This window comes from Haliotis rufescens, unplaced genomic scaffold, assembly GCF_023055435.1.
Source record: "Haliotis rufescens isolate VD_foot unplaced genomic scaffold, xgHalRufe1.0.p SCAF_18, whole genome shotgun sequence".
NCBI lineage: Eukaryota > Metazoa > Mollusca > Gastropoda > Lepetellida > Haliotidae > Haliotis > Haliotis rufescens.
This window is the reverse complement of record NW_025963868.1, coordinates 6,499,708-6,525,717: the sequence shown is the minus strand read 5'-3', so window position 1 is coordinate 6,525,717 and position 26,010 is coordinate 6,499,708. Positions and strand designations below refer to the sequence as shown.

The following is a 26,010-nucleotide window of genomic DNA, read 5'->3' as shown; positions in this document are numbered from 1 at the left end:
GAAATGTTAACACTCACTTTTCAGTCGTCCGAATGCCACAATAGCCACAGTGATGAAGACTGCAGCAATAAAAATTGTAACGGAGCTCGTGATGACGATGATTGTGTTGGTCATAGTTGTACCTGCATGTACAGAAAACGGAAGTGGATAACATTGTCATTAGCAGGATGTCTTTCATAAACATATTTGAAACTCAGCGGTCATACAGGTGGTCGTTCATAATCACAGTTAACATTGGGATTGCAGTTGAGTGTTGTGACAAATTGTCGTAAGTTGGTCATGGCTGCGACAAGCAATCAATACACATTGAGAATTGATGCAAATAATTTACAATGTTAGTCGTGTGGTACAGATATAATGACTGTTTGAATAATAAAATGTATCAAAGTTGTAGATTGCATGTCACATATGTGTATAACTGACATTTCTGTTCTAATGAGCGATACACACAAAGCCTTTCGAGCATGTGTAACGATAGGTGTGACATCATTAAACTTATTGGACATCAAATGCCACTTGACGCCAGAACAGGACCCCCATGTTCAGGCTTTGGAGACCCAAAATGTATTATGTGGAGTTCCCAGGACACGAGTATAGACAGACAAAGGTGAATCCATGAGTGAGGAAATGTATATCTGTGTATAATAATGACAAAGGTGAAATACTATATATGAATAAAGTGTGTTACAATTTGAAATTATTAAACTAGGTTATATTTGATAATTCCTTAAATCCTTAAACATACATATTGCATACTTGCAGTAGACAGGGTTAATACCGGCCCTCACTATTGGTATGCTGTTGAACAGGCATCAGGGTCAAAAGTCATTCCACAGTAAGTCCATGGTAGTCTCAAATCTTAGTATTAGTCATTGATAGATGCCAGTGTTGCAAACATGTACGTAATTGAGTTGCATCGTTAAACAAGCATAACGTACTGAAGTCATATTGGGGAAGTTCTCATATTAGGATTTCAATTTGTGCACTGACCTTGGTCAAAAAGTTGAACAAAAAGCTCCAGTGTTCCTTTCTCATTGACGACAGAGAGTTTATAGGTTCCAAGGTCCCTCGTTTGCATTCTTGAGATGGAAAACGTGAACGTATAGAAAGGTTCACCCTCGTCCCTGGATAGTTTGTGTCGGCCGCTGTCCGACATATCTATGACATTGACGCCTTTGTCCAAGTATTCCATTATATGATTTGGTTCCTGGTAACTGCAGACAAGAAATGTCCCCGAAACACTTTTACTCTCGTAGCTCATTGCAACATATTTGTCGGAGGAATCACACCTTCTTGGTTGTGCTGAAATTCACAAAGTACATGTATATTATCAAGGTAGCAAGTATCAGTTTACTGTGCAAGGTTCTCATACATACAGGTAAACCAGAAACAATCAGTGAATTAATATTACCATAATAGCTTAACTCTCTAACTACATCGTGGTTTTGATAGTTTTGAATAGATATGTTTCAATATTTTCATATTGACAGTAACGGGGCAAACAATTTTATTTTGTAAGTGATCTTGTATTTTATCTCAGCAAAATATGCCAAACAAGGTTAATAATCTGTCAAATGTAAACAAATAAAGCTCAAAAGGCAAAATAAATTGTTGAACTATAATAGAAGTTCTAATCAAACCTTCACAAATTTAACAATATAGCAGCTATCTTGAGATATTCATCAAATCGTTCACAATCAATAACGTATCATCAAGGGCATTATGATTATCTCCCATTCTACTCTAACATCTATATTTAATGCAGAAACTATATGCTTTTCCTTACATATAACATCTTTGATGGCGACAGTTTCCTTCCCTATGGTCTCACCGACTGCATTGCGAGCTACACACACATACGTCCCAGTGTGAGTACAGTTGATGTCCTTGATGACCACGTCATGTATGCTGTTGGTTTCTTTCTGCTGAACATGTATGGATGATGGTGGCGGTATACTGTGTACGTCACACTGGAAACTCACAGTTTCATGTTCATTCACAATCACATTTCTTGTTCCGTTCACCGTTATGCCCGTAATGATTGGTCGGTCTGTAATAATAATAGGCCTTGAGTTATTGATAATTAACTTGTTTGTATATATTTTGTTTATTGCCACAGTCAGCAATATTTCACCTATTCCAGTGACTGATATTATGAGCAATGCCAGGTTAAGGTGTCAAGGCCACATAATCAACAGAGCCTGAGAAACTGACTTATGCAGTTTAGTCAAGCAATACAGTGGCGGGGATCCATTTTGACACAGGTTCCCAAGAGGTACATGTAGTATGCAGAACGTCAACGGTTACATGGTTACACTTACTTTTAAAATTGCATGAATTTGGATATTCATGTTATTAATATACTAATCCTGATACAACCTATTGTAATTTCCTTCTTCACTTTGATTATAGCACAAAACGTGCCTCTTCTACGTCCGGGGCGCCCACTGTCTAGTAGTTGTAGTAGTAGTAGTAGTAGTAGTAGTAGTAGTAGTAGTAGTAGTAGTAGTAGTAGTAAAAGGCGGGCCTGAACCACTAAACGTTCTATTTCCACCCAAATCCTAATAAAATTGTAATTCAAACTTTAGTTTCGCACACGATTTCCTCATTATAAACAGTAAAGACAGAAACAAGTAATCGCAATATGCTATATAGTCATCAGTATCAAAGTAATCTGTCCTTAATTCCTCAATGCCTCCTCATCAGCAGTAGCAGGGCCCATATTTGAACATAAGTATACTAATATCGTGAAAATCCAAATTCATATTAATTATTTATTATCTCGGCACAACAAACTGTATCCCTTATCCCACATCTGTGAGTGTGCAGCTAGTGACTTTTGAAAAACATCGCCGAATTACTTCTAGATTAGATGTGAGAGCCTTCTTCGCTAATCCTGATCACCTGTCCCATCGTCACACTAAAATGCACAGTTTTACTCTGTGGCCGAGTACCTGTGCTGCTTCCAATTTGTGACGCCCGAATGATTGAAGTTCAAGTTGTAGCGAATAGCAACGAGTGTCCAAGAATCCCTTAGTATATGTATTGTAACATAACTGTAAATTGTAAGCAGGAAAGTACTGTGAAAGCCGTGAGTGATACATACTCGCAATAGTTACATGACGCAGTTAATTTCTCAGACCAACAAGAAACAGGAATATTTCTTTTATAAGTTCCACACATTGTCAAACCAGCAAGTGCACGATTAAATTGATAATCCCTCACATCATGTTTCCTTAATTACACATTGTCACTTAGTGTCATTAGTCTATTCAGGGAAGTTCACTTTAACCTGCCACATCTCGTCATGTTGTTTTCGTAACACAGAGTCAAGACACACGTCAGCCGGCCTATGTTGTCAGATAAACACACTACTCCAACCTTCCTTTTCAACTACAACAGCACATTTCATCACAACACTTCCAACTTCCTAAAATTAACAAACATGCAAAAGAAGTTTTTTAACTCATCATCAACAGAGTGTCGCAAAACGTTCCAGACGCATGTAAGGCTACTATTAGCCACTTTCAATAAATTAATGGCGCAAAACTGTCCAGATTTAAAGTATGTGACACAAATGAAATATATGCGAAACCCTCTCAGTATCCATGTACTGACGCACAGAGGATTGTATTCAAGTTGTAGCAAATACCAACATGAGTCCAACAATCAGAATAGTTATCGTGACAGTATGTTACGCAAGGGATATTTATGGCAAACACTTACCAGGGGCTTCTTATGACAATCTGAATGCTCAATGCGAAAGCATTGGCGAATCTTGTGCTCGCAAGCTCAATTTGTATCAGGATTGTTGAGACACCATCACTTGTCCAAAGACACATAGCCTAAGACTAAGTGACTCTGCAGCTCTTGATACATGACATGGAAAAGTCATCTACTTCCTCCACAGATATATCTCTGAGATAGTAGCTAGCGAAAGTTATGTCCATTTGCCCAAAACATCAATTGATGACATCACCCACTGAATAGTGGCTTGAAGTTCCATCGTTGATGTATCAGTATGATCAGCCTATTTTGTCAAGTTTTGGCAGGCACTGTGTCTGATTTCACGTTGTTCTTTCCAACACCTTATAATGCTCTGCAGTTGTATACTCTTCTATCTTATGTCTGCTTTTATGGTAAAAAATATCAAGAAATCGTCACGAGGTCACCACCTGTGGACTGCCATTTTTTTCTTTAGCCCTTTCCCTTTTAGCTAACATGGTGATAACCTTTTTTCTGTCGGGAATTAATTTGTATTTAAATTAATGATAAAGATGGAAGTGATTGGCTGACGTGTATATAGCGAAGATTTAAATGCAGGCAGTGAAACCGGACGAGAAGAAGATTTATTATCAGAATGTTCAAACGAGAAAACCGCGTTTTCCCCTGCCATTAGAAGTATGTTTGTTCATATAGTAATGAACATAAACTATAACAAAAGAGTACCATAAGACCTTAAGAAGAGTGAGTGAGTGAGTGTGGTTTTACGCTGCTTTTAACAGTAATCAAGTTATATCACGGCGTGTCAGCTTAATATGGGAGGAAAGCCCGAAGTGATGCAAGTCTCAGACGTTTACCACTTCGGTGAAACCCACGAGCACGGGTATGGTGCTGACAAACCTAGAAACATAATAGGGGCGAACCGGATTCGAACCCACAATCATAGGTTTCTGGCGTGCCCTAGGGACGCAACTCTGCACAGCGAATCGCGGCGCCTTAGACGACTGAGCCACCCTTGCCCTCTCCTTAAGAAGAGATAGGGACATTTGACATGATGTATCAGATCAGTCTTCGTTGTATTCCGCAGCCAAAACATCAACATTCTTTTTTTTTTGTAAATTTTGCAACCAAATTTTGATACTTCTGCACACAATTCTTCAAACTTATAACCTATCGATGTCTGGAAGAACTTATTGAAGTGAATCTGGTGATCGCTAGTGTAAACAAAATGATTATGCACATCCGGTAAGCAATAATGCTCACATCAACTTCATTTCAAAACGAAATCAGGATATTGACTTCATTTAACCATTTCTCAGAACATAAAATGTTTAAAAGATCGTCTGTAAGTTCTTTTTTGTTCATATATCTCAAGCGCCTTAAATGAATATTTGGAAGGATATATCTAAAGCAACGCATAATTAACTTAATGATAGTTCATTTCAGTGAATCTATGCAAATTTACACGTTTAAAGCCAACTTTCGATTTGCATGTTAAAATTCTGAAGAAAGTTTGACGTATTCTGCCGCAAAAAAATGAAACATTCCACCAAAATATCATCCTGTTACAAAAGCAATATCTTTTCACTCTGCTTTGTGGATGACAAGTCAGAAATGATAGCAAGAAGTACGGTACTTACGTGAGACAACTAGGAAGTGTGTACAGCCTGGTATTATGTCATCATCGCTGATTTTCGTGCAGGAGTACGAGCCAGCATCAGCTGTTGTAACATTATCGAACTGAAGCCACAAGACAACATCATCAGTTGAGGTGATGACAACGATTGTCATCCTGGAGATGTAGTTAAGGTCAAGGCTGACTTTAGTAGACTCCATTGAAATCAGACCGATGGGGGACCTAACCTTGAATTTATGACTAAGGTTGGGTATCTTCCAGACAACCGTGACCTTGATGCCGTCGTTGGTGACTGTGTAGTTTGTGTCATCTTCCGCCAGGGCTGCAAAATGTGCATATGTACAAATACTATGAATATGGTGTTTCCCGATAAATTAAACAGTACGACCTGCTCATTTAGAATAGGCAATTAATTCATTGAAACACAAATACTTTCGTAAAAGAAATATCTTATCGTTTGTAGATATTGTTTCTTTTTGTTTTCCGGGTTAAGCCCACTGGCTATTTTAGAATGTTATATCATCATGAAGTGATATGTCTTAATTAGCATACTTATAGTGTCACATCACACATGTTCAAGCTTGTTGTTTCAGTGCCATTCGTCAATATATTTGCTTTACTTAAACACAACCGTTCAATCCATTTAACCGTTCCAGGTAGACTAAAGCCAGGTGCCTACATGCAGCTCACTCATTGTAAAGCAGTAAACATGATGGATAACCGTTCTAATGTAAGTATAGTAGCTGTAAGTAAATCTCCATTAACATGAATGATAAGCATGCTCTATGATCAACAGTTACTAGTTTCACTACACTCACTATTCACACCAACTATATATTCTTGACTCCAGTCCGTTTTGAAGCCCTGTTTCTCTACGATTTGACAAGAGTATCTATCTCCGGTATCTGTCTTCTCAACTCCTGTGATGTCAAGAGTACTGGACCAGAACCCGTCCCAGTGTCTCTGTTCTGGGGCTGACACTGCATACATTCCTCCAGTCTTTACCTTTGTCTGGTTCCTCCTCCAGCTTACAGACAAGGCTGGGGTGATGCTCTCGGATCCCTTGCAGTAGGTGTAGCATGTAAATGTAGCACGTCCACTTTCCGAAAAATTGTTGGGAGCAAGTATGTATGTGCCCTCTATAAAATCGATAAGAACGAATTTTACAAACATTCTTTAAGTTAACAGTTAACATATTCTGCCAACAACCAGAAATTGTGCTTTTAAGCACTTGCTAAAACAGAAGCACCTGGATCCTCCCTAGAAATCATTACATACAACAATGCATTTCCAGTGACATACCACTATCTAGCATTACATGAAACACTGACCTTGACTTGAACTGTTTGACTTTTTCTCTTTCTGTTTAAATGCTCCATGAAATTGTAATATGGTAAAAGGCAGTGAGATTGCAACTGAGATTGGCATATATTCCGGTATTTGTTTTGCTACTTCATGTCCAAGGAAACAAACATATTTTCGCAATTAATTTTTATCGGATCTCTCAAACAGAAGAGACTCAGAACGTACATTTTACCACCAACGCAAAAATACAGTCTTTTAACAACTGATGCGCGAATACAGTCTCGAAACATTTGTTTTGACAGTTCCAGGTGAAATCGCCCACCTAAAATAATTGCGATTGCTCTCCATTCTTCGTGCATCACCGAAAATATGGGCATGCAACTTATATTTACGTCCAAATTTTCTGTGATAGAAAGGAGACAACAAACACTTTAAAAGAATGACTACCGAGTTGACAGCTAGCAATATAATTTCCGAAAAGCTTGAAGACAATTCCAAAGTACGTGTTCATATAATTATGACGTCACAGCTGGCTGAGAATGTTCACCCAAACAGACACCCGAATACGCCAGTTCACGTTTTGCAGACATTCAACTGCAGATATATTCGTGTGTACGACAGCCTCACGCCAAGGGTACTGGGGAAACATGGGGTAAGATGCATTTTCAATGCCTGTTCAGTCACAGCGACTATACGCACAGAAAAGTAAGTACCAACCCTATTTCTAAAGCTATTATCGATATGTACACTACTAAATCATCAGCAATATGAATCACTTATCATTGTTAACGTCATGCCATCAAGTGCATAAAGTACTGTTTTTGTGTCAATAAAAGCGACAAAACCCTTTCCATATTCCCAAGAAATATCTGCTAAAAGCGAAGTCGATTGTACGATTCTGACTTCATCATTATTATGAATTATGAATTGTTTATGAATTAGTATCAAATAGTGATGAAAAAGTAAGCGTATCCTGCCAAAAGGGAAAGTTTATCAATTACTTCAGTTATCACTGTGTCAGTGTGTCACTGAAGGTTTACACACACAGGGTACGCGAGGACAGGCGTTCAAAATGGTTTCAGCTAGCTCTGGTCAAGATGCGTCAAAACAGACTTATCGTTGAAGGCGCTGCCTGTGAAAACGATCAGGACAGGAATGATATATCGTAAACACTCAAAATTCCCTAGATCGGAACCCAAAGGTCAGGGCCCACAGGTCAGACTCTGCCAAGAAGCCAGTGTCAACAAACACAGATGCAACGTTAGTGACACATGAGGCAACAAGACAGCAGTGGAGGGCGATCCAAAGTTCCCGAACACTGGCGACTGATGGGAAGGCAGTGGCTCGGAAAATGGTGATCCCAAGAAACTATCAATACTGTCGTGGAACATTGAAGGTTTGAATAGACATAATAATCCCCATTGAAGTATAAAGCGTTTTCTTGCAAACTTTTACATACTCCGATTTTGTGAATCATTTGCAGCTGGGGTAAAAATATCAGTTTTCCTTCATTCCTTCAGCTGGCTATAAACATGATAGAAACAATAACATGGGTACATCACTTAGGGATACATTGTGCAAAATATTCACTTCTGTGAATGGCTTCAAAAATGGTGCAAAATTTACAATATAATAAGTGAGACCTAAGATGGCTTTTTAGCAAACTATTCATCAACAGATGAAATGCTGACATTTCAAGCTGTCATTCATAAATACTCATGTGAGAAAAAGGGAACATTTTACTGCCACTTCATAGATTTGCCCCAAGCGAGTGACGAACTGAGACACAATGTTCTAAACAAAACAAAGGTGGTCTTTCAGTTTGTTGTAACTGTAATATCGGTACCTGACAGCTGTCAAACGATTCACTGTAAAGAGGGATGGTGTGGTCCGACTGACCAACACCTACCTCTTCACTTTCGCCCGAACAACTATCCCTCCATCGATCAAAGCTGGTTCTTGTAACATCGGAGTGGAGGTGTATATCCCCGATCCACTCCGGTGCTACACCTGCCAAGCGTTTGGACATGGATCCAAGTCCTGCCATGCCTCTGCTGTTTGTTACCGCTGTGGTGACAAACACGAGGCTACTGACTTCAGGAAGGATGTGAAGTGTGCAAACTGTGGTGGGAACCATATGGCTTCCGCAAAATCCTGTCCTGTGGGGAAACGCAAGTCCCATAATTATTAAAGTCAAAAGAACAAAATGTTTCGAAGCTAAGAAGAGGGTTGTTGGTCTTCCCACAACCACTTCCTCTCTCTCTTACACTGCTACTGTATCTCATACTCCTGTCACTACTGTACTGATCTGACATGGGTAAAATCTGTCCAGCCACTTCCTACTGTTTCACTCGTTAAACCAGCTGTGACATCTTCGTCTGTGACTCCTCCAAAACAGAAGAAAACTGTAAAAAAATGTCCTAAACCAAAATCAGAATCAGAACAAGAACAAGAACCAGTTAAACTGTTAAACGGGGAACAGAAATTATTGAAAAAGAAGCAGCTGAGAGAAAAGCTGCAAACACAAAAGGCCACCTCTCCTTTAGAGGTCCCAGTAGAGGTCCATAACTCCTTTGGTCCTCTGGACACGGAGGTAACTCCATATCCACACTAAACTGATACCACGAAGTCTTCCTCACGTTCCCCTAACATTTCACCTGTGAAAGCACAACCATTAATCCACAAAACATAATACAACGGAATTGTAGAGGTCTTAAGAAGAATTTTAATGAAATACAACTTTTAAAGATTTTAAACCATCAGCTTTTTGTCTCCATGAAACATATCTAAAACACACAGATCTATTTGATATCCGTCAGTACAGTTCTTACAACTCTTTTTCCCATCCTGGTGATAAAGCCACAGGAGGTTCTTCTATCCTGGTGAAGCAGGGCATAATCCTTAGCCCTAAACCATGGTTTGAACATTATTGTAAACAAGCTTGAAAAAATAGGAAGAAAGATGAGAAATATTTCCGCCCACATCCAACTGTCCACAACTTGAATAACGTTAAAATCACGGGCGCCAAAGCGAGACGTACCTTTAAGCAGAATAAACGTCAATCCTGGAGGAACTTTGTATCCAAAATCAATTCCCGCACACCAATGTCCAAGGTGTGGAATATAGTTGAAGATTAAGGGCAAAGGATCCAAATCTGGAGTTCACCATCTCAAAGATGGTAATACTTTTTTAACTACTAAATCCGAAATTGCCATCAAACTTGGTGACACTTTAGCAAAACATTCCTCATAATCTAACTATAATCCTCAATTTGAGAGGTTTCAAAACTGCAGGAAAAGAAAAAAGTCAATTTTAACTCTGATAATGGTGAGGACTATTTGATGAAATATGGACAACCGGAAATTTTCCTCCTTTGTGGCACAATGCTATTATTATTCCTATTCCAAAGCCTGGACGGGATCATACGGATCCATCCAATTACCGTCCAATATAATTAACTAGCTGTGTTTGTAAAACCATGGGGCGATCGATTAGTCTGGTACCTGGAGACCAATAACTTCCTGAGTGACATCCAGTGAGGTTTCCGAAAAAAGAAATGTACCATTGACCATTTGGTGCGTTTAGAATCGTTCATTAAAAATTCCATTGTCAACAAACAACATACTGTATCAATCTTTTTCGATCTAGAGAAGGCATATGATTCAACGTGGAAACATGGTAATTTAAAAGATTTGCATGAATTTGGATTGAGGGGCAGATTACTTCAGTTCATATCTCAATTTTCATACAACAGTCAATTTCAAGTACGAGTGGGATCTACCCTGTCTGATAATTTCGATCAAGATCAGGGTGTCCCTCAAGGCAGCATACTATCAATCACGCTTTTCAGCATCAAAGTTAATAGTCTCACTAAAGTATTAAACAATAGCATTGATGGTTCACTTTTTGTGGACGATTTCAACATTTCTTCTTGTGGTAAAAATATGAATACAATAGACAGCTACAGCTCTAAAATTCTGAAATGGGCGAACGAGAAAGGTTTCACATTTACTAAATCCAAAACAAACTGTATTCACTTTTGTCGTAAATACAAACCTCACAAGCATCCAGATTCAGTTGTATATGGTAATCCTATCAAGGTAGTAGAGGAGGTCAAATTCCTGGGCCTCATATTTGACCATCATCTCACATTCTTACCACACATCAAATATCTAAAGGCAAAGTGCCTGAAAGCTCTAGATTTGTTAAAAGTCGTTTCAAGTTCCGAGTGGGGAAGGGATCAGACCACCCTCTTCCACTTGTACAGATCGTTAATACATTAATACGCTCTAAACTAGACTATGGTTCCATTGTCTATGGTGGAGCCTGCAAAAGCAATTACGAGGCTATGGAGGCTGATGAACCTTCAATGGAACAGCGCTGCATTAAACTTTCACTGCAATACATTGCTTAATTGCATTCCAATAAATCAAATCCAACATACAAGTGCGTTTCCTACCCTCAATATGAAAACTTGTTTTAAAATTTGTCCAACTTGATTCCTCCCTTTAGAATCTGATTTCAATCTCACATCACTGCAGCTAAAATAGATCTAAATATAATATCACCTTACCGTCTTCTCCTCCCTGGCAGATGGTGAAGCCAGAGGTAAACCTCACTCAAGCCCAACTAAACAAATCCGAAACATATCCTTTGGTTTATCAACAAGCTTACAACCAATTGTGAACTCAATATAATTCTAACAGGTCGATTTTTACAGACGGGTTCAAGGATGGTGGCAAAGTTGCTAGTGCCATCGTCATTGGATCCAGAACAGTCTCCTCAAGAATCCCAGATTCTATTTCTATCTTTACTGCTGAGGCCAAAGCTATCCTAACAGCTTTGACCTATATTCAACAACAAAACCAATCTAAAATTTTCATCATCTTCTCTGATTCATTGGCACTTCAAAATGCCTCATCATATCACCCTATTATTCTAGACATTTAAGAACTTTTCAATGATCTTTCTTCTGGCCAATGTGACATCGTCTTTTGCTGGTTACCAAGTCATGTAGGCATAATAGGTAACTCCAAAGCTGATGCTGGAGCTAAAGCAGCTCATGACAAACCGTCATCTCCATTACTTATCCCGTACAGTGATTTCAAACCAACCATTAAATGTTATACTCGGGATCTCATGCAAAAGAGGTGCAAGTAGGAAGCAATAAACTTGACGAATTAAAACCAACAATCGGCTATACCTCCTTGGGTTGTCTGTCAAGACATAACGAGGTCGTTTTACGACGATGTCGTATTGGCCACAGTCGGTTTACACACGAATATCTGCTTAAGACAGATGAGGACGAACCTCCTAAGTTTATCACTTGTGAATAAAGGTTCACCGTCAAGCATATATTGCTTGACTATGTGGACTTTGCAATCGCAAGGGATTCACATTATCAAAGCGTAAATCTGAAAGATCTCTTTTCCCGTGTCAGCGGGCATCTTATCATCAGCTATTTGAAAGAAATTGGTCTGTATAGTAAATTTTAAATATGTATGTAAATAAATAAAAGCTTGTTTTTAAATTTGGTGTGATGTTATGATCAACTGACTTTATTGAAGGCTCTGTCCAGGGGGTTAAAGTACTGTAAAGTAATTGTCCCCCTGTGTGACACGTAATCCTATCATAATCCATGTAACTATCATCAACCAGTGATTTTAAGCCAACTCATTGCTGAGTATTTTTTTAATATTGGCTAGCATTGCGCACAACCACAAGTGGCTAAAGTGATGACGTAAATCCTGCTGGGGTATCATGCAGGAAGCAGATGTACTGTAAGTTCCCTTGATCCCCAGCGAGGTGGCCTAGCTTTGGTTACTGGTGACCTATAGCCCATGTTTTAAACTATATTGTTATGCTCAAATATGTTTCATGAACTGCTTTTAAATATAGTATGCTCAAATATGTTTCGTAAATTGTTTTTAACATGACATTGCATAAATAACTAAACTGTGTATGTATTAGCTTGGTCTCGTCGCTATATGCGACGTTACATTTAACTCACTCTTTTATATGTACACCATATTTTCACACCATTTAGCAATTTTTTTTCCAAATATGTATAAACGTTTACATCTGGATACTTGAACATCATCCTTGTAACAGGTACTAAAGCTCTAATTCCCCGAGAAGGGAAAGTAAATATATTCCGTAAGGAAATGGAAAAAGAAGAGGGAGAAGGGTTTGGGTGCACTCATTTTTGCTGAGGCTATTTCTGCTGTTTCTGATATGTGGTCCCTGTCTATGGTTAAGTACACTTCAGAGGAAACTGAACAGGTGACTAAGGAGACGTATATGCCTGCTGAATAATACATTTGATATTGGCATCAATATGAGCCATGCCATTCTCATCAGCTATGTAACGGCCATAACACCATATGAACAGTCACTTCCGTTCTAGACTACATGTATAAAAAATATGTTTACCTAAAGTATGAATTACATTAATGCAGACGGTGCTATGCGGAATAAAACAGTATTTGGAAGCGGAATGCAAATAGCCTATACCAATGCCTCACCTGAAATGAATTTCATTATTAACAAAAAATCATGTGCATTACAACATTGCAAATGTAAACAATAATTACGAAACTGATTTCCATGACAAGGTGTGGTAGGGAGAATGACTATTCAGATCTTGAAATTCCGAATAAATGAGTATTGCATATTGCGTATACATTGATAACAAAACAATGTCAGGGATTGAAGGGAACTCGAACGCCTGTCACAAAAGTCCAATTGAAAGAAAGGGAGTTCAAATGTTTGCTCGCGTGATTGACGGTAGGTTCGCTCAAATCAATTTCGTAGCAAAATTCTTGGTTTTAGGATATTTGAATTCCCAGTAAGTTGGGCTTTAATTTAACGTTCTTTCAATATTGGCGACAGGTCCCTGAACGCATCATTACCTTGATTCTTTTACCGTGATCAGATAGACTATGCTTTTTAATCCTACTTTGACTGCAACTGGTATGTCCTGACTGCTCATGCAGTTAATTCATATGGGGTGGACGTTTGTAATCATTGGACAATTATACCGCAACATTAAAGAAAGAAATAAGCAAATGTGATGGACGAATTGATTGTAAACCAAGTGATGATGACAATGTGTATTTCAGTGTTAAAGGGGATAAGTCACACGTAAGAGGAAACTGAGATATAATAGTTGAACAAAGAGTAATTGCTGTTACTGAATACTTGTTGCATAAGTTGAATTGTGTTTAGTCATAGCCTAATATGTACATGCGAACGTATAATGTGAAATGTATCACTTGCTCGATAAAGGTTCTATCCTCTGTACAGCAACGTCTCATGGGATGAATATAGATGTTGAAATCCATGAGACAACAGGGTCTTTATTAAGAGGACCATTCACAGTGATATGATGAAGTGACTGATTTTTCTAAACAACTTTTAGCAGTTACAATACATTAAATAGTACATGAATCATCGTTTATCTGTTCGTCAGGGGTAAAGTTTGATCACATTAAAAAAACACTTTTAATACCATTGATGTGTGTATCTATTTCTCAGTGAATTAAGCTGTAAAATTGCAGACGATGCGTCTGAGCCATTGATGCGACTGACACTAATTGAGGTTCATTATCACTTAATTCCCAGTTATCGAACTTGAGCTTTACTATATCGGTACTGACGGAATATGTAAATTTCGATGTGTAGGTCTCCATTCTCTGTTTTAGCTCTGTTTTTACAACCTTTCATTTATCCTTTATATGAAGATACATTTTCAGGTTAATGCGCAATGTGATGATAAAAATTAATGCTTCTCATCGAACGATTAGCGACTAGTGTACGCATGCGATAAATAGATTTGAGGTCTACACGTATCATAAACGGAATGAATAACCTTTTGCAAGATGATGCTAAGGCGGACCAAATGGCAGCATTGGTTAAGTCATTATAAAAAACATAACTCAACATAATAATGCCTTTCAAATTTTCAATAATCCAGTCTATAGACGTGTTAGTTTCACTTTTCATCACCTCCCTCATACTGAAATTTGAATTCCATCCATGTTTCATCGTGTTGCAGCAAGTTGTTCACTAATGATATTTAGACCATGGCTTCTGTTTCAATGACCTTGTATTAAATAACAGATTTTTGAGTTAAACACCATTTGGTAATGACGAAACTTTCTTTTCCCTTTACCTTACCTTGATGACAGACTAATTTTACGGAAAAAAAGTCTGTACTGAAGGCTTACAATCGTAATGGAAGAAATCATATGGAATTAACAATGACATACTTACTAATATCAAGGCTAATAACTTATCCATTTATGAACAGGTATATTTGTGGATTTATTCTTTTTTCATAATCAGAGCCATGTTTGCTCATAATAGTCCCATCAATATGACAACAACTGTTAATTTTATTGATAAATGTGCTCAAGTTGATCAAATCTGACTTGTATACCTGCCCCGTGACGTGCATTTCATAACCCGAGTCGGCAAAGAGCGAGATACACGTGCCAAATGCACGGAGAAAATATAACACGAGCATCGTGCAGGGGAGACTCACCTAATGTTCTAACCTTTAAGCATCGAGTTCTTGAACATCTTTTTTTTTAAATAAGATTATCAAATTATGTTGTTTCAACATTTTAAGTGCTAAGGTCCTTTGATTGTTGGCCATGGTTTAACAAGGTTAGAGCACTTGGACTCTGTCGCCTGGTTAGACGACCATTTCAACGATTAGACACCAGGTCCACGTGCTCAAACCTACACAAGAGCAATTTAAAGCAATCAGTGTCGAAGACGAGGGCGATAACAAACTCAAACTACACTGGAGTCTGTAGGTGTGTTCTGATGTACTACATTCAAGGTATTATCCCATGTGCACTGGACATATTTGGGTGCGGGGATGCTCCAAATTCCATAGCTAATGTGTGATATGACACTCCATCCATATATCAAAACTTGAGTAAATATTATGACACGAAAGTAATATTTTAATGCATTCCCCTTTTAGATTAAAATCGAGAAGCATAGACAGATTTTATTACGTCCCATATTTTATCTATGTTGTATAATGTATAATCCAAGTATATGCCCTGTTGCTATTATGAAATATAGAAATCTGTTCGGTAAGATATTTTTAAGTCAATATTCTATGTATTTTTTTTAATTCTATTATAACGAATTTATATTTTTGTAAAGAATACACTTACATGATGTTAATAATTGTAACTGCATCTAGCTATATCTAGAGTGACTAATATATTCAGTAAAGTCGCTTCTTATTTGGTCAGCTGAATATACACTGTCACTCGTCTCAGAGCAAGTTGTGTCTAATTACAAAGTCAGCCTATTATACAGGAATGTCTATAATCCCTGATGACAAAATCATAACGTGTTCATTTCCTCGCAATCCTGATGTATATCACCGTTTTACGGTTAATTCTATAACATGTATGGTTCAAAGCACGCCAATCATTAATTAGACAACAGTGTTGTCCGTTTTGCGTGAACCATCACCTCACTTCCCCGCCCTGTCAGTGAAAGTTATCTAATCGGTACACAAATAACTGTGTCCCTTCTACCGCAGGGTTTGATGTGCTGTCAGTGCTGAAGGAGTTTGAATTATGTCCGTCTCAAGAGAGTAGTGCACTTGAAAAAATATGGTGACGCACGTAACTTGTCCACAACGGCCGTCGACCTGCGTGCTACTGCTACTCTCATCAATGTCGCAACTGCTGTCTAACTCTCTTTTGTGCCAAAAATTGACTGTAAAAAATATATCAACAGATTGATGTATATCGTATATTTTTTATTATAAGTCCTCTTAACTGATAAAAAATGGATTTTACCGACAGTAAATAGCTAACTGGAAAAAACCACTATCCTTATATCGGATAAACGGTCATCACCCTCGTACGTGTGACTTTAACGTGAAGACATGTATCTACTCTATCTGCATATGTGAAGGGAAACACATAACAGTGTACATGTATAACTTTTATCGGCACAAAATGCATGCATCATCATCAATATAATTGTCATTCCTAAATTGGACGAGAACGTATTTGGTGTCAAGTCTAAACTTGCAAGATGACTGACAAAATAATTCTTTGGACAATGCAAAAATACAAAAATGGTTGATAACACTTACAGTCATGTCCCAATGTATAATCTATAGGTAATTCATAATTCATCCCAGTTCAATCTACTGTACTTAAAGTATCAGTAAAAAGAGTCAAGGACAACGGTGTGGTATTACGAATACAATTCAACTATGAAAAACAAAACACATTGAACAGTTAGTCATATATCATATGTTCCTGGATCCAACAGTAGTTCTGCGTAGACCCTGTGTTGGTACACAAACATTTTGCATAATTCCTGTGGACTTTCTTCGGAGGCTCCGTGGCAATTTTTGCTAAATAAAGTTAAAGGCTTTTGCGGTGTAGTGTACCGTGCCTGAGGAGGCAACCAAGCCTTATAAACTGACATTGATATTATGACCCTGTTTGACAACGAAACTATGAATAATGACCTGGACTTCACCAATTTTTTCAAAGCGGGGTCCACGCGTAGAGAAGGTATAGCCAAAAAGTTAAAACGCACTAAAGATAAAAGCACTTGATCAATTATTTTTGATGCTATATCCACGTTTACCAAAAAAACCTGAATGCTGACCTTGATCTTTGACTAATCTTGGCCAACATCTTCCCAAAACAGATTCCCATCTTACAGAAGGTATAAATGCACTTAAGCTATACTTTTGAGAAAGTGTAACCCCCAAATTCTTTTTTTTCTAAGATGTGACCTTAAACTTTGACCTTTCATGGAATGCCCAAAAAGGTCATTTGAAGAAGCAACTCCATCACCATCTTTTTTTCTAAAAGCACCAAACCTTCCCCACCAGAAAAAAGAACCATGGACACCACTATGGGGATATAGGGTTGGAGTTGCTCCCAATCAGCCTTAGTTGGTAGTAAGAGGTCACAAAATGGTTTGGTGGTCAGTCTTGGTTGATTGCCTGTCGTCGTAACCTGACGGCGTGGATGGCTGCTCGCAACATTGATCACTGGATTGTCTTGTCTGCCTATGCCCCAAGCCACCCAAAACACAACTAGCACGTTCTGCAGTGATTGTTAGTTAGGACTTAAAACATTTCTTCAATCTGCAACTAAAACACGAACTGACATGATGGAGGGTTATGGGCAAAACGCCATGAAAATCTATATACTAGTATTGTCTAGAGCTTTTTTCTACGCAAGAAACAGGGAGAGTTGGGGCATTCAGTCAGTCTGGGGTAACATCGCGTCATTGAAATAATGCAAACTCCATTCATCAGACTTTTGTGTTATTATATATGACAAGTCCAAAACTGTTGCAGCAATAAAATGAAGTTGGAGATACAAATGCAGCACATGGACGTGCATTGACCGGCCTTCAGATCAATAATTAGTATTCAACCGTGCCTTTACAACTAATTGAAAAATAAATAATGACCGGCCTTCAGTTCAATAATTAGTATTCAACCGTGCCTTTACTACTAATTGAAAAATAAATAATGTGCCTATTAAAACAACTGATTAAAGTAACTATAATGTCAACATTTCCTCTACAATCTGGTTTTATGTTTTGTTTTCCTGTTATTTTGACAATTATTAGAAATATACCAAATGCAAATCTACTATGTATTTATCAACCAATCAATTACTCAGCAGCAAAACATGTTCATCATCATAGTTTGTGTTCCTCATAAAATGTGTCCATCATTTATTGTTAAGTGTCATCTATTTTTTTACATCATTCTGATCCTCATGCTCTTAGAAATGGTAGTAGATTACAGAGCTTTGTCCCAATAAACATAAATCCATACTGATTTCTCCATATGTATATGATATGTGCAACGTCTTTTTTGGGTATCACATGTTGACTGGTTAGTTCCCCTACAACTGAAGAATTAAGTCTATTTACCACACATAATATAGCAAATCTGATTCAGAAAGTTGTTTATGATAAAATATTTTTACATTTGAATGCAAGTGCAACCCCGGACATATTTCTTGTGGATATGTCTAAATGCTATATTTACTATATCTATTATTTTCAATATTACAGATAAAACTGTTAATGATTGCTCAAAAGACTTGCATGTGTAATGCAATATACATGCACATTTATAAAAAGACATCAAAGAACATTATTTTATTTGATATTATTTGATAGCTATTGAATAATAATAATAATAATAATAATAATAATAATAATAATGATAATAAAAAATATATATTAATAATATTTGTAAACTCATCATTATAGAACATTGAAACATAAAAAGCTAAGGCCTTGTGAATTTAAAATGAGCTTTATCTATTGTACTTATCGATCATTGTCAGAGCAAACTGGATGGATACACTGTAAGTCAGTGAAATGTAAATCATTTGCGGTTTACAACTAGTCGATACCATCAACTTTATCGATATTGAAAATTAGAATGTATATTATTTTTCTTATTAATTAGAAGAAAAAGTGATGTTGGCAATTTGTTTCCTATCTTACCCCATATCAACCCAAGACCACATAACAGCCTGAGTGCCAAAGCACAGAAGTCTGATATGGGGTTCGAGGTTTGATATTGGGTATGATATGAAATCGGCCATACCATAACCTCTAAGATATACAATTTAAACATCAAGACTAACACTTTATTTACACACCAAGCCAATAATATTGAGGAATATGAGAAGCTGACTCCGTTGCTTGAGAATTTCATTGTCCTCACATGGCGATAATTGTTAAACCACGATTGGTGAAACAGCATTATGACATAGATGTATGTTAAAAAACGCCCTCCTCTGTTCAACCGAAGATATCACAGGCACGTGAACATCACTTCCAAACAAAGTAAGCACATCTGAGGAAATTAAGCTCATGACGGCTGCCACTTCAAGATGTGGAATTCATTGTAACGTTACTCCCCATCAGTCGTCTAACCAGAATAGAACCTCAGCTTCAACAAAGGTGTGTCCATATGTATCACCTTAATCACATTCAAAGGCAGTGTACCTACTTACCTGCTTCAGATATTGTAAACATTCTTGACGATTTGCGTACAGGCAATGATACTAGCGGCTTTACTGATACTTGTCTATCTGACCAAGGGCATCGTAAGCCCACAGAGACCTTAGCCACCCTTAATGTGAATTCAGGGTCCACTTCCAAGTGATACAATCACTTGCCTTCTACGGACATCATTGCTAACTTTATCCTGGGCAGTGTCGCAACAGAAAACATGATTCATCTTGCTTCAGCTAAAATGCTTGGAGTTGACAAGGTTCACAGTTATGGCAGAGAGTTTTTGTTTGAGAACTCGGGAATCTAGGCCTTGCAAGTTGACAAAATTGCCGTTATCTCAATTATGGAACACAATGTCTTCGCTCGGACAGGCAAACACAATGTTATTCATGGGCAAGGGACAAGTTACATTGCTTGTAGACAATGTTTTTGACCCGTCTATCCAGAGATATATCTTTATGCCTTTTCATGCTGTTGTCACTATGGGCCCAGTTCAACCTCCACTTTGAAATATTGTGACATGGTAAACCCCTTCCAGGGAGTCAGTGTTTATACAAGAAGAGCCACGGGCATGTCAGGGTCTGAAACAGCACCTGAGGAGCTCATGTATCGTGTGTTAGGTTTTCTCCAGCATTAGACGATCATTACTAAACTTGCAGATGACCTCTATCGTGGACCCGTTTCTCTTTCAGAGCTAATGGTGAACAGGTGACGTGTCCTAGATGCACTATACATCAACAACCATCGACTCTCAGCCAACGACATGCAACGATCTGTTCTCAGTTACTGTTCTTGGATGGATATGACGACAAGGCAGAATCAGAGGTGCACTGCATAGGATAGCTACATTATCTACATGCCCTTCTCCTGAGTGAGTGAGCGAACTGAGGTCCTCCATCAGTGCGTACAAGGTTGTGGCTCATGCTTTGCTTAATTGTGCTTCCAACATTGCTTCTCTTGATAGTATTTAGACTGGCCAACAGTCACAGGACAAGAGTGCAGTGAGTTGGGACTGACACTGCTTTTAACAGTATTCAGGTTATATCGCAGCGTGTCAGCTTAATGTGGGAAGAATGCTCAAAGTGATGCAGGTCTCAGACGTTTACCCCTTCGATGATACCCTCAACCACGAGAATGCTGCTGACAAACCTAGAAACATAATCGGAGCAAACCGAGATTCGAACACACAATCATTGGTTTCTGGCATGCCCAAGGGACGCAACTATGCACAGGGAATTGTGGCACCTAACACCACTGGGCCACCCATGCCCCTGACAAGAGTGGATGTATCGCCTCAAGGAAGACTTAAGATGTGTCCAATGCACTCTTACATCCACCAACACGATCACCCTTCCTTGTCCCAGTGATCAACTATGGATTATCACTGATGGCTCAGTCAAACGCCAATGAATAGTGGCCACGTTCAATGTTACCAGCAGTGACAAGCCTGGTTACCTTATGAGAATGAGACACTTTTAATCACTGTGGCAATTAAGCACATTCCACACTCACATAAATCTCATATTCAGTCCGAAAACATATCTACCCTTATTAACAGCAAGCCTTGTGTCCAAGCCTTTGAGAAATTATAGCCCTGATGAGTTCTCCGCAAGCCCAAGATCTTGTCCTCAGTGGGGCCACTTGCCTCAGACATTCTTTCAGACACGTACTGTGGTAGCCCAAGGTAGCCATACTCGCTACTGAGGAGACCTACTGTCTTTCACATTCTGTGATCCTTTGTTAACCTCTGTAATGCCAGTGTAACAACCACCTTCAGCTCTTAAACTGACAGATGTCTATATAAATATGTGAATTGACACCATTGGGTTTTTCTTTTGGTCAAACACATGTGTTCCTGTTGCTGTACAGTATATATCTGTTTGTTGTAATGGACCTATATACATTTTGTAACCGACGCATGTGCTGTGGGTTGCGTCAAGACATGTGCTATGGAAAGTTCCAGAAAAAAACTTTGATGCCCACTTACAGGTGAAAAAAATCCTCATTTTCAGACTAAAGAAATCTGGTATTACAGAATTATTATTGACTTGAATTGGATCTTGTAGATAGTTGTGCTTTAGGGTCTGTATAACAGTCTGGAAAGCCGTGAACTGGTAGTCGACAAAACATTTTTGCTAAGCATATCAAGACATTTGAGAAAGTGATCGGACACCTGTCTGCAAAATTAGATAATGTTGGCTACTGCCAAGCATGCTGGTATCACAGTACCTTAAAGTTAACAAATTGAAGGATAGGGGCCTAAATTTGCATTTTTTGTATTTTTGCTGAGAATCACTCACCATCTACAACCAATACACGTTGATAGCCTAATCACTTAGGAAACACATATACGATTAAATCAGAATAAATAAAGAATGAGAAAAGGCTGCACGTTTTTTTTTAAAGAATTGGCTTTCGCTTTGTTTGAGTTCAGTGGAGTATGAAACTTCATAGAGTGAGGGCCAAACTGTATGTACGTCTATAAAGTCACAGATTGCTGTAGACAGTCACTGCCAACCTAGACAGGGGTCGAGTCGATACTACCATAGTTTGGATGTGCATTTCTTGGTTTTGTTCACTGGGATGGGTCGTAACGAGGATATTCGTTAACGATCGTAAGTCAACCTCTGACGTTTCTCAATGTATACTAAAACGCTAAGTTCCAGACTAAAGGGTCTAAATGATAAGAAAGAACGCTTCTGTACGTATTCGTGCTCAATAAATTCCCAGGGGATTCCCCAGGAACGTGGAAGTAGTCCGTCAGTGCCTACGTTATTTCAAGAACATCCTTTTGTTTTGGGAAAATTGTCATATACATATCAGTACATGTCTATGATCCTTTTGTATTCTGTCTGGTGATCATGCGGTCAGGTGATAGATGCAGAAGGCTCCTGAGCCTGTACCCAAAGTGGCCTCGTGGCTGGGGAACTCTCCTTAGTCTGATCATCCTGACAGTGCTTCAAACGTTCTACCTCTAGAGCTCATAGATGGGAATTGTTGAGGGATCCCCTTGCTGACTTGTTGTTCCAGCAAACTTATGGAGAAGACAGGGGTCAATTCTGGTCGAGCAGGCATCTCCGTCGTCTTGCCTTTGCGAGACAACTCAATGGGAGTATGGTCAGGGATGACTGGAAGAGCCATTAAGGTGTTTACTGCTTTCTTGGTAGGCGCTTTACATTTTTCCTTCTTAAAAGCTTCTGATTATTTGGTGAATGCCGATAGGGAGAGGGAATTGGCATGGAATCTTGGCCTTGTCGATAACCTCCCTCAATAATAGATTTGAACCAGCCAGCAACTGAACACAGCTGGATCCTTCCTACATTTAAGTTTTCAATGTGGTAGTGACACAGAACTATCTGAGAAGAACCTATTCATAACTTGAGTAAGAAGAGCATGTAGACACCTCAGCATGAAGATGCAGGGTCATTGTACACAGCACTACCGATCCATCTTCTAGGGGTGTAACCACTGATGTATCACAACAGCCCATCGTCACTACATCGATGACGAGTTAGCAAATCGCAATAAAAGTCGATGTCACGCTACACTATCGCAAATTATTGACCTAAATGTTATGAAATTAATCCCTTCGTGTCAAAAAAAAGTGTATATACATATTAATACATGTCAATGATCCTTTTGAGATCGTTCACATGGGCACCCTAACCAGATATGTATGCGTCCATGAAGAAATAATGTTCAGGTGTCGGAAATACTAGCAGAATGCCGTCCATAACAACTCTCTGTGAGTCACCAATCAAGATCCTGAATCAAGTTGTGTGGTATTTGTACGAGTGAGTCCAGGGTCTGAGGTCTCAATGAGTTCTGGAACAGACGTAGTCTTTACCTTCCTCTGTATGTCATATCCGTGAGCGAGGTCGAATGAGCCAATCTCCTGTTCCGAACCTTGAACAGAGTTTCCGTGTTGATTCCATCTGAAACTTGGAAGGAGAAACTAGAAAAGATTTGTTGGGGATCTTGAGGTCGATGCTCATCCTCATGTCTTCTTTGGGACACAGAAAACGGAAGAGTAAAAAACCTTTGCTGTTGTTGGTGTCTTGAAATCTCCGAATGGACTTCTAATACTTCTAATAATGCCCCAATGGCCAGTTCTGCTGCGACTAATTTGGTCCCCTCTAGATGAGGTTGGAAGTGTATCTTGTATCCCCGTGATAGGATGTTGATAATCCAATGGTCGGATTCGATATGCTCAGGGTAAAGATTTACAGCTTCTACCCAGATGACTAGTTGTCATTGAGTCATCATGTACTCTGTCTGGTGACCATGCAGTCAGGTGAAAGATGCAGAAGACTATCTAGGCTCGTGAGCCTGTTCACAAAGCGGTCTCTTGGCTGGGGAACGCTTCTTAGTCTGATCATCCTGACAGTGCTTCAAACGTTCTACCTCTAGAGCTGATAGATGGAAATCGTTGAGGGATCCCCTTGCTGACCTGTTGTTCCAGTAGGAGACAGGGGTCAATTCTATTTGAACAGGTATCTCAGGCGTCAAGACAACTTGCATGAGGCGGGAGAGGCCATGACAGCTCAACTTACAGGAAGCCTGTATTTTGGGCAGTAATCACACTGAACTAAACCTTCAGATTTCGACAGAAGTCTACTTCACAGCCAAACAACACATAAATTAGTTTTCACCACCGCAGCAACTCTCCTGTGTGCAAGGGTGGCATATCAAAGTTAGTGAAGGTGTTGTGTGGACCCTACTGACCACTGGATACTATTTGTTGGTAAAGCTCTGATTTCATGGGCCAAGCACGATGAGAATATTGGCATGGAGTCTTGGGTTTGTTGATAACCTCCCGCAATAATAGATTTGAGCCAGCCAGCTACTGTGGGTTTGGTACTGTCTTTGTCAGAATGAATCTTGCAGGAGATGAAGAGTGTCTTCCTGTATCTCCTGTGTGGCTATGTCGCCATCAGATAACATCTTAGCGCCCAGAGTGGACAGATGAGGCCATCTTGACGCCAGAACACAATCAACACCAAAACACACTGCCCAAACGCCAGAACACACTGCACCAACGCCAATGCACACTGCACAAACACCAAAACACACTACACCAACGCCAAAACACACTGCACCGACACCAATACACACTCCATCAACGCCTAAATTATATTTCGATATATCAGCTCTATCATCAGCAAATTTCAAACTTCTGACATGCAAATAATATTATTGTTGCTGTGACTACATCCTGGACCCAATTCTAATTTTGGTCCGTGGTTGATGGCATGCTTAATGCTAAATGTGTTCTTGTTATTTGCTGTATAAATGCGTAGTTTTGGCTCATCATCACTGCATACTTATTTGGTTATCTTTTATAAAATATATTTTCTTTGGTTCTTTGGTTTCTTTTTTTCTTTAATCTTTTCCTGTTTCTGCTGTAAATGAACATTACATAACATTTATGGGATCCAGTTCTATTATATTTCAGAAGACAATTAAAGAAAATGTTTTTTTAAGATTCAAGTTTAAACATTGACACATTTTCTGGGCTCCTCATATGATATTCTAAATATATGTTAGATTAGTTTTATTGCTGAACTCTGCTCACTTCTTGTCAGTACCTGACTATCAGAACAGAGCTAAATCTAGAACGTGCTCATGTAGAATTGCAACTTTGACATATTTTCTGGTATATTTTTTGCTACTATGTCAATCAATAACGTCGGAAGTGTATATAATGGCATCAAGGACAACTTCTTATACTATTTTTTTGAATACACCATTACATTTAACTGCTTATCCAAGTAAACAACTGAAACATTATTGGCATTAGTTGTGAGGAATGACAGTTTATCATACACGTTGGTCATAACCATCGCATTGATGGCGTAGTCGACCAAGGCTGGCAGTGAGATTTATTGTATATGTGCTACATTGTAAACAGTGAGTATCACATTAGGAAACATAACTGAAACTACAACGTAACGATTGTCCTGCAGCATCAATTACGTTTTGACAATACACATCTTATGTTCAATGGATAAAATAAATATAAGTATTCTGAAAATTTTAGATATAATTCTAAAGGGACTGCTCAAATCTAGCTGTAACTGCTGTGATTCATTAATTAGATAATTATGAATGTTAGATTCTTCATGCTGGTAAGTGAGTGAATGATGGCTACACAGAACTTGGCACATATATCTGTCAAGGTAGCAGTTAGCAAAATATATCATTAAACAGTTTGTATTATCTTCACTGGCCTTGGTCATTTTCTGCCTTCAGACACCTACAAGGCTGTTTGTTTCGTTTATATATTACCCATC

General features: G+C 38.6%; 1 protein-coding gene across 1 annotated transcript; it reads right to left on the bottom strand.

Moving 5' to 3' along the window:
• LOC124120418 lies at positions 1-22,858 on the bottom strand. The gene is made up of 6 exons (XM_048398651.1): positions 22,690-22,858; positions 6,178-6,498; positions 5,364-5,681; positions 1,787-2,050; positions 991-1,302; positions 1-122 (listed from the first exon to the last, which is right to left on the bottom strand). The coding sequence occupies exons 1-6, from the start codon at positions 22,856-22,858 to the stop codon at positions 7-9; spliced, it is 1,500 nt and encodes a 499-aa protein (XP_048254608.1). The 3' UTR covers positions 1-6.
• Between the last annotated feature and the right edge of the window lie 3,152 nt (positions 22,859-26,010).

Bases quoted from the DNA above. Each gene is read 5' to 3' on its own strand.
- LOC124120418 (XM_048398651.1), bottom strand. From the start codon at position 22,858: ATGGCTCTTCCAGTCATCCCTGACCATACTCCCATTGAGTTGTCTCGC. The intron at 6,499-22,689 runs GTAGAACGTTTG...TCGATTTTATAG, and splicing joins CCCATCTATGAGCTCTAGAG to AGGGCACATACATACTTGCT. The intron at 123-990 runs GTCAGTGCACAA...CTGTACATGCAG, and splicing joins TGTTCAACTTTTTGACCAAG to GTACAACTATGACCAACACA.